This window comes from Pogona vitticeps, chromosome 13, assembly GCF_051106095.1.
Source record: "Pogona vitticeps strain Pit_001003342236 chromosome 13, PviZW2.1, whole genome shotgun sequence".
Taxonomy (NCBI): Eukaryota; Metazoa; Chordata; class Lepidosauria; order Squamata; family Agamidae; genus Pogona; species Pogona vitticeps.
This window is the reverse complement of record NC_135795.1, coordinates 17,069,797-17,087,303: the sequence shown is the minus strand read 5'-3', so window position 1 is coordinate 17,087,303 and position 17,507 is coordinate 17,069,797. Positions and strand designations below refer to the sequence as shown.

At 44.2% G+C, this 17,507-nt stretch overlaps 1 protein-coding gene across 2 annotated transcripts in view; it reads right to left on the bottom strand.

Moving 5' to 3' along the window:
* CARD11 (caspase recruitment domain family member 11) overlaps nt 1-17,507 on the bottom strand; it is a 62,504-nt gene that overhangs the window by 22,652 nt on the left and 22,345 nt on the right. For both annotated transcript variants that reach the window (XM_078381277.1, XM_072982413.2), the window contains exons 6-13: nt 15,057-15,209; nt 13,670-13,795; nt 12,157-12,351; nt 11,386-11,565; nt 7,418-7,469; nt 5,998-6,113; nt 3,361-3,464; nt 1,694-1,746 (exon numbers count right to left, since the gene is read on the bottom strand). In XM_078381277.1, coding sequence (XP_078237403.1) covers nt 1,694-1,746; nt 3,361-3,464; nt 5,998-6,113; nt 7,418-7,469; nt 11,386-11,565; nt 12,157-12,351; nt 13,670-13,795; nt 15,057-15,209 — 979 coding nt within the window. The remainder of the gene's footprint in view (nt 1-1,693; nt 1,747-3,360; nt 3,465-5,997; nt 6,114-7,417; nt 7,470-11,385; nt 11,566-12,156; nt 12,352-13,669; nt 13,796-15,056; nt 15,210-17,507) is intronic.

The window sequence follows — 17,507 nt, the reverse complement described above, 5'->3', positions numbered from 1 at the left end:
ATGATCGGTTCCCTGCTTCGGGAACTGATTCTTTGCATTACGACGATCGCTACAGCTGATTGTCGGGTTTTCAAAATGGCCGCCGGCTGCTCAAAATGGCTCCCTGCTGTTTTTAGGAGGTATTTTTCGCTTAACAGGCACCCAAAAATGGCTGCCGTATGGAATATCTTCGCTGGACGATTAGGTATTTCACCCACTGGAACGCATTAACCGGTTTTTAATGCGTTTCAATGTTTTTTTTTTTTTAAATTTCGTTTGATGATGTTTTCGCTCTACAGCGATTTCGCTGGAACAAATTAACGTCGTCAAGCGAGGCACCACTGTAGTTTAATGAAATGCACAGCATTCTCTGTTGTGGTGTCAAGGGCAACTAAAGCTCCTCAGCAGACAATCCTAAGTCTCTCATCCAACTATAAGCCCCAGAATTCCAGAGGACAGAATCGCCTTCTACCACCAAGTTCTACCCGTGTCACTCGCGCGAGCCAGGAGGTGAGGTTGAGGAGCCTAACGCCGAGGGAGGCCCGGAAGGAGAAGACAAGAAATCGGGCCTTCTCGGCGGTGGCTCCTCGCCTCTGGAACAACCTTCCCCCGGACATTCGCGCGGCCCCCTCGCTGGGTATTTTCAAAAAGCAATTAAAGACAATGATGTTTCGGCAGGCCTTCCCTCCCACCCCCCCTTAGCTAATCCTGATTTTCCTTTTTTCTTTTTCTTAGTTTATAATTTTATGGTTGAAAGTTTTCTTCTAGTCATTGTTGTACCCCTGTTGTGAGCCGCCTAGAGTGGTCTATTGACTAGATAGGCGGGATATAAATAAAATAAATAAATAAAATAATAAATATCCTGGCAGCTGAAGTGGCTCCCAACTGTTACAGCTGTGTAGACCCTCCTCAACTCAAGCAAGTTGGGGTATCCAGATAAAGGAAAGAAGGGCGCCAGTGGCAGTGCTTATTCTGTGTGTAACCACACAACTCAAAATGCAAGGAGGATTGTTCTAGGATGCCAACCACAACACTTTCCCACGACCAGGACCTTGACCTCCCAATTTCCTTCCAGCCTTGGGGTCCTCTTAAGGAGAAAGGCAGGGTTAAAAATATTTTAAATAAATAAATAATCCCACCGTAACCTTTTCGCTTTTCTATCAGAGCTCAGATATACCGCCCGGCCCCTCCGGCTTGGATTGGTAAAAAGAATCTATTTGGGTTTTGCTTTGGAGGTCAATGGCCAGTCAAGAGTAGGTAGAACATGGCCAGGTGGACCTGACTCAGTCTAATGAAGGCTGTGTACAGGATCCGGGCATAAGACAACACACAAGGGATTCCAGGCTGAGTCTCTAACGTCTCAAATTTAAGAGACCCACAGATCAAGGGGAGCGGTTGATGACGTCAGAGACCTTTTGATGGTCTAAGTAGATAATCATGGGCTAAAAGAGTAATAGACAAAGTAATACCAGCCTCTCCCTCACCAGCGAAATCTGGAGGACTAGACTCTCCCCACCCGTGGACTAAAATCAGATCAATCGAGGAGATGATTTGGTCTACAGACAGAGTCTTCTCTTGATCCCTATGTATGGCCTCCACATTTTCACCACTCAACTGCCCGAAGGTCTCCTTTTGTCTCAAATTAGCAGGACCTCCACCCCGTGGGCAACAGAAATAGGATCATTTGTCTTTAAAATGCAAGACGCATCCTTACCCTCTAACTCCAAAACATCGCAGCCAAAGCTGTCGTTGTCTTCTTCAGTCAGGCTGAAATCAAAAGAAGAAAGTGGATTTCTCTCTGGACCAAAAGAGACCCTACCCTCAGCATGTCATTTGGTTGCCTCGACTCCACATGTGGCCAAGTACAGTGTGTATGTAGTTGCTTTTGTTTGCAACTGGTTGCTGGGAAGCAAACCTGTGCTCCATTTGCAAGTCCGATGACATGGAATGTGGAAAGAATTACGTGCCTGGAGGGAAAATGTTATCATTGGAGGGAAGATGCATTTCGCTTCACGCAATCGCTGGCCTTCTTTCCCTCTTTTTAAGCACGTTTTATCACTCAGCAACATGTAGCAGAAGGTTCAAAGCAGAGACACCCCAAACATAGGGGGCTGCTTGGAGGAGGGAGGTGGAACAGTGAGAGGATGCTGCTGGTGGAGGCAGACCATGGCCGCGTGAACAAGGCGTAAAGTGGTGGAAGGAACCGTCCAGAGAAAAGAAATTCAGGGCAGGGAGCAGCGGAGATAAAGAAGAAAATATTCTACCTCTGTTCTTTCAGGAAACATATTGTGAGGTTTTCTGGAGAGGGGGATAACCTCCCACCCATCTCTCTCTTTCTCTCTCTTTCTGGTTCAGCTGCTCTTGCTTTTTGCTGCTTTTTGTGTTCCAACAACAGCTGAAAACTGCACAAACGCACACATGCACACACACACACACACATACACACACACACGGCTCTCCCACAGGAGCTGCGCTTTAAAAAAAGAATGGAATAAATCGTACAATGCATGCAAAATGTCACAGGTTTGCCAGTGGCAATGTTTCCGTCTAAGGGAAGAATTTTTCAAGTTCCGCAGAAGCAAAAGAAAAAATGGATTGCCCTTAGTCACCCTGTCAAATGCGAGAGTAGTCCATTGGACTAGATAGGCGGGATATAAATTAAATAAATAATAAATAATAATAATAATAATGATCAAAAGCATTTTGACAACTTCATGCACCCTCCCTGCTTGAATGCGGAGCCCAGAAACAACAGAACAACAACCACACTCTCAAAGCAGAAAGGCACCCTTCCCTAACCTGGTCTGCTTCAACGAGGACTACAACTCACATCGTTCCCATCTGGTATATATCCCTTGATACCATTGAGCATCCATGTTCTCTTGCATGGAGGTGGTTAGCAGCTTTGCACGTGGCAGGAGGGGTTATTTGAATTGGGAGAATAACTCGGATCGAACTATACAACTTAGATGACCCCTCCTTAAGAAAGGGAATTCCTTAGCTCCTGAAAGCATCTGCTTGTCACAGCAGGAAGTGTTCCTCACTCCACATAGTTTGCAAATTAGTGTAGGGAATACATTGAGCAGAGTCACATAAGGCAAGATTCTTATGCGCAGCTGTAATTTCTCTCCCATGTGACTACCACCTGGAAATGGTGTCCCCCAGCCGTTGCAGAAATGCTTATTGCCACATGACCAAATCCCATTGAATCTCCTTGCTGTCACCCATTGTAACTTAATTATGAAACAAACACAGTTACTCTTCTGGAATATGAACCCTGATGTGCATATTGAACTCCCCAGTTCCCACAGAAAGGAATAAAACATTAGGCAGAGCTTCTGTATATCAGAGGGCATCCCTTACTGGAGTAGAGGTACCCACCTGCTAGGAGGAGCATCTTCCTTGTAACGTCGGAGTATGGAATCATTCCCGGGGGGCTCAGGAGTTGTTGACAGGATGCTGGCATTGCGATTCCATAGCGTTTGCTATATTTCAAAAGGGAAAGATCCAGAAAACACAAAACAAGCATTCATCAGGGCACTCTTAGGCATGCCTGTTTAGAACTAAGTAGTCTGTTGTGTTCAGTTGTATATTCTTCTTGTGGATCTGTAAAGGCTGGTAGCTGAATACTGCAGTGCTTTTATATATATGTGCATATATACAAGCACTCCATATATATATATATATTCTTCTCTAGAGCAAGAGAGAGAAGAATATAATATAAATAATATAAATAAATAAAAAAATCCCACATTCATTATCTCAAGCCAGGTTGCCTACCAGTGCCCACAGCCTGCCAAACTAGTTTGCACTCACGCATCTCCAACCCCTTCTGGCAACAGAAATACAACAACAGTACATTTATAATAGCCAATTTGCAGCTTTTATATGACATGAAAGATCTGTTGCCGAAGGCTGTCATCTCATCCTGCCATGGGGTAGCTCTCGACCTGCAAAGTGTATGGGAATGGCCATTTTTTCAGCTGTCCAAAATCTGGAGGTCTGCGCGCATGTCACTGAACCCGCAGGATGGCAGATTTGAGTACTTCCATGCTTTGCCATCTTAACACCTTGCAAGCAGCACTGAGAATCTCCTGGCTACACATCTGTTGCAAGGCAGATGATGGTCAGTTCTACTCAGATTGATGGTGTTACATCTGTTCCGCATGGAGCATGTGCTTCAGCCCTATTTCTGCCACTTCATGCCCCCAAAGAGTGTCTAAACCTGTCTTAAAAACTCCACTTCTTCTCTGTTTAGGTTACTTAAAGAAACATCAGTGAACCCCACATCTCTGATGGAGTTCCTCTGTTGATGCCTTTTATTTTTTAAAGTAATAAACTGACTACTGAGTATTCCAGCCCGAGGGTCTCTCTGGGGACCTCAGCTGCTAATGGGGAACCTTGAACCACCTCTGGTACAAAGTGATACTCAAAATAAAACATGCTTCCAGGAGGAACAAAGAGGAGCAGAAAGTCATGGAAAGAAAGCACTGTAGGAAGCGAGATAAAGGGAATGTCATCCAAATGGCAGGAGAAAAAAACCCAATAATAACATAGCAGAACATGGCCCTCTAAGGGGAATAAATGCTCTGTGTGCGGGAGCCCATATGTAAAACTATAAGAGCTGCTCTTGCACCCCTCAATAGATGCCATTTAACCCATTTTCAGTTTTGCCCTGGCACATAATAACCCTAACTACTGCAATTATGAGGTTTTTTTTTAAATATTAGGATTCCCTATGCAAGAAAGAAAAAGAAAGCAAGCACAGAGAAAACACCCAAAAGAAACACAGCAGCAAACAATTACAAATGGAAGAAGAGATCAAAGAAGTCCTTTACACAATAGAAACAGCTACCTAGTGAGGACACTCCCTACTAGGAACAGGCAGGTTGGCTTTCCATTTCAGTTTATCCAACCAGCCTGGGAGCAGGTGCGTGTGCGCGCACACACACACACACACACACACACACACACACAGAGAGAGAGAGAGAGAGAGAGAGAGAGAGAGAGAGAGAGAGAGAGAGCTCTATCTTCCAGCAGAAAGAAACAGCCAGGGGGATTCGGAGGCAGGGTTGGAAGGCTACCTCTGCAGAGCCCTGAGGCCTGTTCTCTGAGGTAGTTACATCATTTTGCTTCGTGGGACGGGTGTGTGTGTGTGTGTGTTCAACCTTATCACCTGCATTATTCCAGCCTCTCAACTGCGATTCTTGGTGGCACCAATTCCGAGCAGCGTTTGTCTTGCAGCGACATCCCGGACAGCTTAATTCATGTCCACAGCACACAATTCTCTAAATTCCCTGGGGGGCCCTTATTTCTTCCAGCTCACCAGAAAGGTGTTTTCACATTCTTCAACAGGTTTTTTTTTGTAGGGGGGGTTGTGTGTGGTTGTTATTACCACACCACGAGCTCATTCGCTGTATAACTAACTGGACCTGCTGTGCACATGATCATGTTGGCGCGTAATGGGATGTCTGCCTCGAGAGATTAGGGGAATACATCTGAGCAGGGGAGAAAATGGATCAGCTGGAATCTGATGAAACCCCCGGCTGCTTCCAGCACCGTCCTCCTGACCCTCGCTTTGGCTTACAGAGAGGAAGAGAAGGAGAATGTGAGTGTGTGTTGGGGGGTGGGGTGGGGAGGCAGGCTAAATTCGTTGGCTAAAAGAGAAGAAAAATCAACAGAAGTGAAGCATGGCCCCTCTCCAGCTCGAAGTGTTAAAGGCAAGAGATGAGACAGTGAAAGTCTGGTCAGTATCTTTAAATAAACATGACAACCGGACAAAGAGAGCATTTTTTAAGAGGAAAGGTTCATAACAATAAAATAGAAACAAAGAGGGTAAAACATTTGAGGTTGTAGAATGGGAAGACTGTCCCTTTTGTAGCAACTGGAGTTGCCAACCCAGAAATGATAGAGCGAACACACACAAACACACACACACACACACACTTACTCTTCCCCAGGCCCCACAACCCTAGTAATAAGGAAGGTCACACAAGAGATGCCCCACCAATGCCTTACAATTTTGCCAACTTTGCAGCTGCCCACCGAGTTGCTGATGGAAATGGGATTAGAAGAATTGGTGTCTGCGTGGCTGCTGCTCGAGTCGCCTCGGTCTTCGTCATGCCCTTGAACTGCTGCGACCACAAATGAGAGAAACGGATAAAGTCAGAGTGGGAGAGAAACACCTGGGATATTGGCACCCAGCTCTGCTTGGATGGAAATAATTTTGTGCAAACAAGGTTTCCAACACATGAGATTATTGGTCCAGTTGGGTTTTCCATTCCTGCTCCCCTCCCGTGTTGTCTCTATTTATTATTTTTACACTTCATGACCCAACAAAATTTCCTTTTGCTTCCTGATCTTATCCAGCAATTTTCTATTCACAGTCCCCTGCTTCCCCCCCCACTACCCCCCCAAAACCCTCCAGGGTTTGCAAAAGAGGTGCAAGCTAGCCTTTCTCCTCCAGGTATTTTGAATGACAGCTCCCATCACTCTTGACCCAGTGGACTCATGGCTAGTCCCAAATGGAGCTGTGATTTAAAAACGTCTTGAGCTGACACACCCGATAAGATCCTTCTGGAGCCTGTTCATTAAAGCTTTCTAGAAGTGGCCCATTCCCCCTACATTGGCTACCCTGATGTCAACATGAACCCAACAGTATAACATTTTTTCTGTGTATAAGGCTATACCTTTGTCTAAAATCTTTAGACTAAAAATTGAGGGTCGTCTTATAAACGGAAGTAAGCTGAGGAGAGATCAAAAACAAGTAGAGGGGAAAGCAGGGGTCAAAGCGATCCTGCAGCACTTTGATCCCTTTTCCCCTACACTTGCTAAGCCCCACTTAGATTACTTAATTTTGGGTTAGAAAAGTGGTAGGCGTCTTATACATGGGGGCGTCTTATACACAGAAAAATGTCGTATATTCTTCATAGCTGTGAATATTTGCCTAAGCAGAACTAGGTCTGTGCCCTGCATATGCAGAAGGACATCGACATGCCCCAGACATGATACTGAGTTTGCTCTCTTCCACTCTCTGCTGAGACTGGTTGCAGAGATCCTTCTTAAAATGATCTTGGTGGTTCTGGGTCTTTGTGGGGGCTGGTTTTGAGAGCCACGTGATCCTGTGGATCTTAGATCTCAAAAGACGGAAAACAGTACAAGCCAAAAGGTCGGTGATTCCAATGGATTTGTCAAAGTCTTTGCTTTTCATCTTGGAAAAGTTACTGTTAGCGCCTCACAGGGCTGATTAAATTCTTGGGGATTTTAGTCCCACCAAAGTAACATTTCCAGAACTCCAAAAACAATCACCCTGGCTTCTAACTTTGGGTTTTGCGCTCTCCTGCCTTGGGAAGACAAGTTAGAACAAGCTAAACAGCTTCAGCAGAAGGAGAGAAGTTTGATGAGACAGGCAACAGGGGCGGGTGTTTTTTCATCTGACCTTGAAACTCTGACGCCTTGCTCACACTGACAGGAGATCTCGTTCTTGGCAGCTGAAAGAGGATAGAAATCAGACTGAAGCTGGGACATGTGTTAGTCTTCCCTGCAAAACAGGGACACCTCCCACTCTTTTTCAACACCAAGCAGTGATTCTGTAAATTGCCTCTGATAAAGATTTTTTTAAAAAAAAAGCGTGAGTGAATTAATTACAATTTTCTAATACATCACAACTCTCATGTTTTGAAAAAAGTGATAACTGGGATTCACTTGAATGTAAAAGGGCACAGGATAGTGGGAGCAAGCATAAAAGCATGAATAAATTATTTACAGATATATTTTTAACCTTGTTATTGGAAATGCCCCCTCCGTAACGTTGGAATTGGGGTTGCCCAGTTACGACAAAAACCGAGGCTGCTTTGGGCACATCATGAGAAGGCCAGGCTTGCTGGAAAAGATAATACGGCTGGGAAAGGCTGAAGGTCTCAGGAAAAGAGGAAGACCAAATAAGAAATGGACTGACCACCCACCCCCAAAGGAAGCCATGGGGTTGAGTCTACAAATGTTGAGGACACAATATTTTGGAGGTCACCCTTTCCTAGGGTTGCCCTACGTTGGTGGTGACTAGACAGCCCATAACAACAACAGCAGTTATGATGACTGACAATGGGGTAGAGTTGGCACAAAGAGGCAGTTACATGAGCTCCACAAGGCTGAAAGACTGTCTGGTTGAACTTTTGGTTTGTACACCCATCAACCAGATTTAGGAAATGGATAAACGCGATGGAGTGCACCAGTACCATCCCACTTGTATTCTCCATCATCTGCGTTCAGAGACATGCTGCCTCCAGTTGGCAAAATGATAATAATATGAATAATAATAATTTTAGAACTGCAGAGATGGAAGGGGCCCCTTGGGATCATCCAGTCCAGCCCGTATCAAGGGAGCAGACATCAAACTCCCAACCTCTGAGCCCAAAACGACTGAGCTACCCAACCATGTTGTTGTTCTTGTTACATGGCATCAAGGCGCCTCCAACTGGTGGTGAGCTTAACAGGCATTTAAGGTATGTGATATTGAAAGCACTGTACAACCATCATCACTAGTAGCTACGAAAAACTGTACCCACCAAGACTTCTCCAAAGAGCACGTAATTGCCTCTTGGTGATTCCCATCACACACAGTGGTGAAGGCCACTACCTTACAAACGGATCTGACAAATTCATGAAGAATAAGTCTATCAACAAGCAATGGGCCATGAGAAGCGACGTAGACCGCAATGTTCGGAGCAGCAAACTGTGACTACTACCAATGATAAAAAATGGATAACAAATATTGGGTTTTGTGTTTTAATTCAAAATCCTTTGAACAAGTATTGATAAGATAAAATACAAAAAACAAATGACAGCATTGAACCTTGTTATTCTAGCCATATACGTAACCAGTGTGGTAAAATTGACGGAATCACAGGAAGCCTGAGTTCAAATCCCATCTCGGCCATTGTATGGTAACAATGTGTACTAAGGAGTATAAAGGTTTGCGGAAAACAAAATATATCAGCGACGAGAACCAGGAGGTCTTCAAATGGACCAGGATCTATTCTGTAATTGCAATAGATCTCTTTGTCAATTTAAGTTTCTCTCGTTTTCTGCTTTTTCAAAATCTTTATGTCGCTGATGTGTGCCATTTCTGCATCATTCTCCTTTAAAAAAACATTATATGCGTTATGCACAAGACAAAACAAAGAAATGAAAATAGTTCAGTTTTCCCACTGCATTGTTAGCATTGATTTGTCAGTAAAACTTTATCTATAAAGTTTACCAGAGTGGCAGAAGATCCTGTTACTTCGTCAATGAAGCAGAATCAAAGACTTTTGGCTTATTTCTCTGAACACGTGAATGAGCCAGAGACATCGCTTAATTTAATTCTGAATTAGGCAGCTAATTTTGCTCCGGATTTTGGCTGCTTTCTCCCCCATTATTCTTCCCAGTCAATAGGAACTTTTTCATCAACCTTCTGCTGACCATCAGCTTTTTCATTTGCACTGGGTCCAAGGTATTATTCCGAATTTCTAACGTAAGTGTGTTTATGTTCCTACTTTCATAGTAATTAAGAGGCAAAGAGACATTTGTATTTTGATTAAAGGAGCCAGCAAACAGCAGGGGCCGGATCCTGTTCTGCCAGGCTATTCGACTGGAGCTTGGCCTGTCCTAGGACATGAGAAGCCTTCAGGCCCAGTCTTTCTCCAGGCGAGTAAAATTTGGTTGTCTGTCTGGAAAGAACTCCCAAAACAGAATTCTGGGAGGACAAAAAAGAAAACAAAGTAAAACAAAAGAGGGTTTTTAATGGATCTTTGTGCCTTGTTGCTTTAAATGTCTTTTGCTGTTGACTTTGTTTACCATTCTTTTAGTGTGGCATTTGTTTGATCGTTTTAAAATATTTGTACACTTCCTGTTTTTAGCTTTTAAATGATGTCTTATAATGATGGAAGTCAGCGTGGGCCCTCCTTAAAGTGAAAGGTGGGGCAAAAATACTTTAAATAAATAAGTAAAATAAATAAAAACACTAGAAAACAAATCCACCCACAAATGCACATGCCTATTAGTAGCAAATCACACAGAGGACCACTGCTTAAGAAACTCCTGATCTTACACAATGCTGTAGGTTCCCTCCCTCCCCCATTTATTCTGAGATGATCAGTTTTCCCTGTAACAGTGAGCCTGTCTACATTTCTCCAAAAACCCACAATATGTAGTGTTTTAATCTTAGCCAACTCAAGTCATGTGGTTTTTGAGTCGTTTCCTGCACTCTTACTGAGTAATTGAAATGCTCCCTTTTAAAACTGGTTGCAACATTCACAAAGGCTTAAGTCAGTTAAGAAAACAATGTGCTAATATGAATGGCCCTCTGGTGGCCCTTTAATTTGATTTCACTTCCTAAGAAAATAATATGACTCAGAGGAAAATAAATATGCACTTTAGAATTCGTTGTGTGGACGTGAAACTCAGCACGGTTTTAACACTGGTCAGATCCCAGGTTTTTTGGTTTTGAGACCAGGCAGCGTTTATGCACAGATGCTAGCCAGCTGAATGCAATGGTTCTGTTTAAAACTTAAGAAACCGCTGAAGAGTACAACTTGCATATTCACCAATAAGAGCCAAACTGTTATCTTACAGGAAACACATGTTTGGAAAATCCACTGTGGGGACCAATTCTGCTCATGGGGCAGGTGAGGTATCCTACTTTAAAGGATGGTCACTATTCAACAATGTCTTGTTACATGTCATCATGTCTCCCAATTTAAAGTCAGACAACCCTTGACCACCTCCAGTCAGCACTTGAACAGCAGCCCAGGCAGCAAAATAAATAAATAAATAAATAAATAAATAAATAAATAAATAAATAAATAAATAAATAAATAAATAAATAAATAAGTAAGTAAGTAAGTAAGTAAGTAAGTAAGTAAGTAAGTAAGTAAGTAAGTAAGTAAGTAAGTAAATAAATAAATAAATAAATAAATAAATAAATAAATAAATAAATAAATAAATAAATAAATGCAATTATGGTTTTGGCTGTGATGCTCTGGAGCTTGAAGGAAAGGACCCAGTTGCTTTGAGGTCCAGCTTTCCCTTTTTCCGAAGCAACACTCCACTTCCTATTCATGCCTTTTTAATTATACCACTTTCAGATCATTATCTGGAGGCTCCAGCCAAAAACCAACAAACAACAGAACACTCCAAAGCCATGCCAATGAACATGTTACACGGAGAAGCGATTGTAGCTAGAGATCAGGAAAGTTACCAAAAAAAAATGTAGCTCCATTTTTAGTGAGATAATGACTTCACTTTGCAGGGATTGAATCACCAGAAAGCAAAATATAGAAGGAGACCATGGAGATGGGTGAGTTTAGGGCAGGACAGGATGTCCTTCACACCATAGCTTAGATGCTCACACATTTCCTAGATGCCCACCTGGATGCCCTTCAGGTTCACTCTTCGTTTGAAACGAGGCTGATCTGAGAGGAAGAATATGCCATCTTCAGGTGATTCCTCAGAGGTGGAGGAATCGTCAGCCTCCTGCCCATTAGTTTTGGGGCTCTGGGTTTCCAGAGTCATAGAAATCATAGTAAGGGGTAGATTTCTTGGCAAGCTCTGGAAGTGAACACAAAGACAGTTTTCATAATCGAACAATTTAAACACGGAGCTTGCAATGGTATATTTTTAAAATGTAACTCATTGCATTAGGCATTATGATTCCTCTGTTTGCAAAAGTAGCTACATGGTATATCATTATAGCATACATACTCCCAGGGCAAAACAAAGAAATACTCTTGGGTTCCACCAAGTGACCAATTCTGACATTGCACTTTAAAAAAAATGAACATGCAAAAGACAAAATAGCACTTCCTTTAATTAGTTAGGATTGCTTTTGATGACACACAAAACTGGAAATGCTCCAATTAAGATTTCTCTAAAATGTGTTAAAATACACTTAAGAGAGGTTTTATGACCCAAAACCAAGACCAGAGGAAGGAGTCCTTGTGCTATCACAAGTGTGGAGTAGACAGGGTCGTGGAGGGCAGCTGGAATTGCTGTTGGCCCATTGATTGTGGAAATAGGAATCAGGAAGGAAAGGCATGAGGGTTGAGCATGGACTTCACCGGCTGCCTTACCAGGCTGAGTGCCAGTGCTGGAAGGTGCAGAATGGGGGAAAACAGGCAAAGACGCTTGTCTGAGCTCTACCTGGTCGAAGCCGCTGTCCTTAGAGAGGCGCCTGAGCTTGCAGTCGAGATTGACGATGCAAGCCTCCTTCCGGACCACCTCGATTCGGAGTTCGTCGTTCTTTTCCTCCAACTCCCGGATCTGCTTCCGATATTTGTCCTTCTCAATCAAGCACTGGGAATACTGTGTCTGCGCCTCGTCCCGGGAACAGAAGGCCTACGGAAGGAAAGGGACCCCATCAGACCTGTTTTCTCCCATGGGTGCTTGCGTTGCTGTCACTTGAGACAGGGGTGGGCAGGGCCATCATGGCTGGGGAAGTGACTGGCAGAGCCAGAGGTGACTGGCATGACCGGGACCAAAGCGGGTATTTACACTCATGGAGAGAGAGACAAGCAAAGCAGTGTTCATATCTACACACAGCAGGAGGGGAAGCCCGATTCCCTGCCTCTCTTAAGGAGGCTGGCTTGGCGGAACTTGAGGCATGCCAGAGCCCTGCTTACTCCAATGCAGGAGTCATCTCCGCTTGAGCCAAACCAAAATAAGGGCAGGTAACTAGCTCCTCTGGCCTCATTCTGGTATCTTTGGAGTCATTCCTAGTCTCGCCCAAATGTGGATGGTGAAGAAGGAGGGAGGATGGGAGAGGACACAGTGGGTCCTGTCTGGAGTGGGAGGAACCTGGAGAAGAAAGGAGAGCAGGAGGAGGAGCGAGAGGAACTAGAATAAGGAGGAGGAGGAGGAACTTGGAGAAAGAGGAGAAGGAAGAAGAGGAGAGTGAGAGGAAACTAGAACACGCAACCAAATGTTGCCAAGTCAAGTGTTCTTATAACCACCGTAGCATTTTGAATATATGTGATTCTATCTGATTATGGAAGCTAAGCAAAGTTGGGACTGGATAAGAGGCCATCAGGAAGTAGCAAGGCATCTCTAGGTAGGGCTCCGAGAGGATCCTGCCCAGAAGCCTAGAGAGCCGTTGCTGCCATCCAGCGGGGTCAATCCTGGGCTAAATGTTCTGACTCAGTAGGAAAGAGTTTCCGGTGTTCCTAGCCAGAACTTCCAACAGAAGGGAACCTCTGTTTTTGCCTGCTGCCTTCTCTTCTATTCCTCCTCCATCCCTTTCCCTCAACAGCCAATTGGTATTCTATGCCTACTAGACACGGCCAATCTTTATTGAGCTGTTTCAAGTCCCTGATCTTCCTCCCTTTTTTCTTAAAATTTGAGGGACACCTGCAGTCTTTGGGGTGTCCTAAGCCTTCTGTTACCTCCTTCTTCTTTAAGGGTGGGGCCCTTTTGGCTAGCTAAGGAGGCAAGCTGGGACAGGGAGTTGACTTTGAGTCCATAGAATATGGCACAGGGACAGTGGGGAGAGTGATAGACAGCAGTGGGGGAAAAAGAGAAAGGAAGATACCATACCTATACTTTTCTCCCCCTTCTTTATCCAATACCACCTAAAAAGCTTCTTTTCAGATCTCTTGCCTTTGGTCTTCCCTTCTTTCCCACACTCCCTTCCTCTCTGACACCTTGTAATTTCATATACCTGGTCTCTTTCTTTCTCCACTTCTTCCAGCTGTATCATCACCGTATTCATCCGATGCTTGTACATTTCACAGTCTTTCCCCAGAGTTGAGCATTTTAGCTCCAGTTCTTGTTTCTCCTCGAGGTACTACAAATGAACCAATCAATAAGCACAGTGCATCAAGCTGATCGATAGAGATCTAGCCCACGCCAAAGAGTGGAAGCCTCCTGATCTATCTCTACATGTCAGAACTTTTGTCTGGCTGTTCAAAGGGAGACTCGGGGCTTTGCGGTGCTGCTGCCATCACTCAAAATCCATTCGCAAAGTCTTGCTGGAACACATTTTCTAGCACTAGTGATGCTGGTTAAGTAGCAAATGCAAGCAGAATGGGAAGGAAACTCATCTAGGTGTCTCTTGTAGAAGATGGCGGAACCAGAAAAGTGCATGTAATAGATCAAAAATCAATTGGAAAAGATATGTGGTTCCGATATTCTACTTGGAATCATTAAGGCCATTTTCAAAATGATAGATGAACAGCCTGATGTGGCTATGTATTGGGAGGCTCGCTAAGGGCAGAAGGCCAGGCAGGCATTCATGGAACTTTGGCTGCAGCCTTACACAGTAAAGCGCATTCAGCCAGTGAAAAGTGCTAGTAGGGAGCAAGAGCAAACTAGACCTGACAGTGGACAGCAGAAATCACCCAGTTCTGTGCACAACAGCTAACAAGCAAGAGCAAACTGTAAGAACAGCAAGAATACTGAAATCACCCTTGAGATCCAAGGCTATTAGCTTCAAATGGTCATCCCCGTATGCTCCTTAACATATTCCCTTGGGAAGCTTGGGACTTATAGTATCTTCTTTTCTTTTTCTGATTTGGGAGACATACAAAAAGTGTATCTCCCATGCACTTATAAAGAAATGATATACCTGGATATGCTTAGGATGATTCCGGCCATCAGGGGGAGGCTCACAAGTTCTCTCCTGTTGCCATCAAGCCCTTCCTGCCACTGATTCAACAATGCCCCCTACATACACTGGCGTGTTTGTTGAGCCAGCAGAGAAACCACTAAAGAGAGAACTAATTAGTTGCCCATTCCATGTGAACGGTCTCTGAATCACAGAGCCCTTTGAGGTCATTTTGCACTCTGGGGAAGGATTCCCAAACATGGAGAGTCTGGTTTCTGAACTCTCCCATTTTCATATTCTCCAGCAACACTTCTAAACTGTAACAGTACATAGACAACGTTTGCACAGTAAGATAAATAGAACTGTACTAAATTAGTTCTACTGTCTCAGATGATGGCAGCCTCCTCAATAAAGAAAAGCCAACAGAACCTCCAAGAATCAGGTCTCAGGAAGTGCTGAATGTCTCTCCCTGTCCAGTCTGCCTCCCTGATTTGGGTCTCACCTTATCACGGAGGTCCTCGGCATGCCGGATCTCCTCCTGGAGATTAAAGATCTTGTTGACCAACTCCTGGCGGTCTTCTAGAGCCTCTTTACGGTCATGTTCTAGGATGTCCAAAATGGCTTTATCTGTATCGGGCAAGCCACGTTCCCCCGCCTGTAACACAGAGAGGTCACAAGTGAATGAAAGAAAGAGGTGGGGAGGACCAACGGGGTCGCAGGAGAAACAAGATGAACCATGGAGGACAAAGGCGAACATTTCCTTGAACGAATCCTGTGCCAACATCTCTGGTCAAAGTATTTTAATGTAGTCCTTTTCTCTTCTTTATTTTTAAAATTTCAGATAACTGTATCTGTTTAAATACATAGCATTCACTAAATGCAGAGGTGCATGCATTTTAGAAGCAATGAAAGCCCATGTGTTAGCTCGGGAGCGTCTAGAAGTTTTCATACTATTAGTCATACTTTTGCTCAAATAGGGATGGCTTCTGGCATCTGCTGCCAGATATGGTTGCCTCACTCTGCCCAATAGTAGGGCCAGCGATGGATCTCAGAGCCCTCAGTTACACCTCTGGGCCTCTTTTCCTCCATACCCAGCACCCAAATTGCTTCATTGCTTGGCACATTTCCACCGAATCGAATTGTTCTTCCTCCCCCTGCTTGTGCTCTTAAGCCCTGCTCTGCAGCAGAGACGCTCCTATAACACGTTGAGCCATTTCAAGGCAACACGCCATGAATAATCAAAAAATCCATGCCTCGAGTCATCATTGCTGCTGACTAGAACAAATGTTTCCTTCGGAGCTGGGGTGGCTAGTTTTTCCCCTCTCTGCCTTTAAGTAATTTGCTGTCCAAAAATAATTTCACAAACTGGGTGTCAAAAGGTACAAATATAAAGCACACAAAGATGGAGAAGCTTATTGTGACTGAAACACACATACACGCACCACCCTCCTCTATTAAATTGCATATCTGTACCCACAGGGATATCTTGACCCCCTGGACGTTTACTGAAAATTATGTCTCCTTGATTTCAGTACAATTTACTCCTGTGTATGTGTGTGCATAAACCTCTAGCCCACAAAACTTAGTGCTCTGCAAACATCTTTTACTGCCTGCGAAGTCTGACATAGAGAAGACAAAGAACTCATGCATGTCTCCCTATCATTGGACAGAATAATTTAAATGCTATTGGAAGAGAACTTTAGCTGTAGCCTTTTCTTCCTGATTCTCCCAGGCATTCCATTTTCTAGGGGGACAGGATAGGCTCAGAAACAATAGACTCTGTTATCCCATGACCGGTATTAGATTAATATTAAATGGACAGTCCACTCAACTTCTTTATAGAGAATGGAGGGCAAGGTGACAGCTGCCCCTTTCCTCAGGCAGCAAAATATCTTGGGTGGCCCCAACTCTCCCAGTTTCATGTCCTGGTTGGAGAGAGAGAGGGGAGAGCATCGCCCTCCCAGCAGCTGATTGGGAGTGCTATAGGCTGACAAGAAGGGCTCACTGTCACCTGTAAGGAATTCCTGCTCACCCAGGGTGACCAGGCTGGGCTGACCCCCACGGATGTGTACCTATCTATGTAATCATAGCTGCATTCATGGTCCGGCCTGGCTCCAATTAATTACAGCTCTATTTCTCAACTGCTTTATTTCCAACTGGTGATTAAACTCAAGTTAGTCATGCTGATTAACGCTCTCAACCTTCCAAATTAGTTATTTGCAACACATCTCTTGGGAAGACTGCAGCCAGCAGAAGGGAAAAGGAAGAGGCTACATAGTGGAAGACACCTAAAACAGAGCCAACGCTTTGAATTGATGCCCGTGGGCTCCTATGGGTCTCTAGGGGGTTAGGAAAGAATATACATTAACTTTAGTTCATCTTCTCAAGGGACCTGCCCATTGCAAAGCAGCAGGAAAATTCAACTGGTTCCAGTGTCTTCCAGCAAAGTCTTCAGGGTTTGTTTATCCATGGTATGAGAAGACTGAGAGATGACAGGATCACCATCTTCAAGCATCTCAAGGGCCTTCTGGTAGAACACGGAGCAAGCTTGTTTTCTGCTGCTCCAGAAGGTATGACCTGAGCCCATGGAGTCCAATGGCAAGGAATAGGTTTCCAGTTAAGCATTAATGAAAAGGTACTGGTCATAAGATCTATTTGACTGTGGGATGGGCTCCCTTGGATTGTTTTCCCCTTGGAGGTTTGTCAACAACCTTCTCTCAGGGTTGCTGAAACTCTGGCAGGGTTGAAGGACATGACCTTTGGAGTTTACTCTCAATTCTACAAGTCTAGGATTCTCCTGAATGTTATAACCTCAAAGCCGTGCAATTGAACGACCACGTCCAGACATCACAAAAAGCCACAGAGTGGTTTCTTGAATCCTGGATTGTCATGTGTAAACCCACTTCTGTTAACAAGTCGTGGTTTGTTAGTCAGCCCAAAATTGCATTTGCAG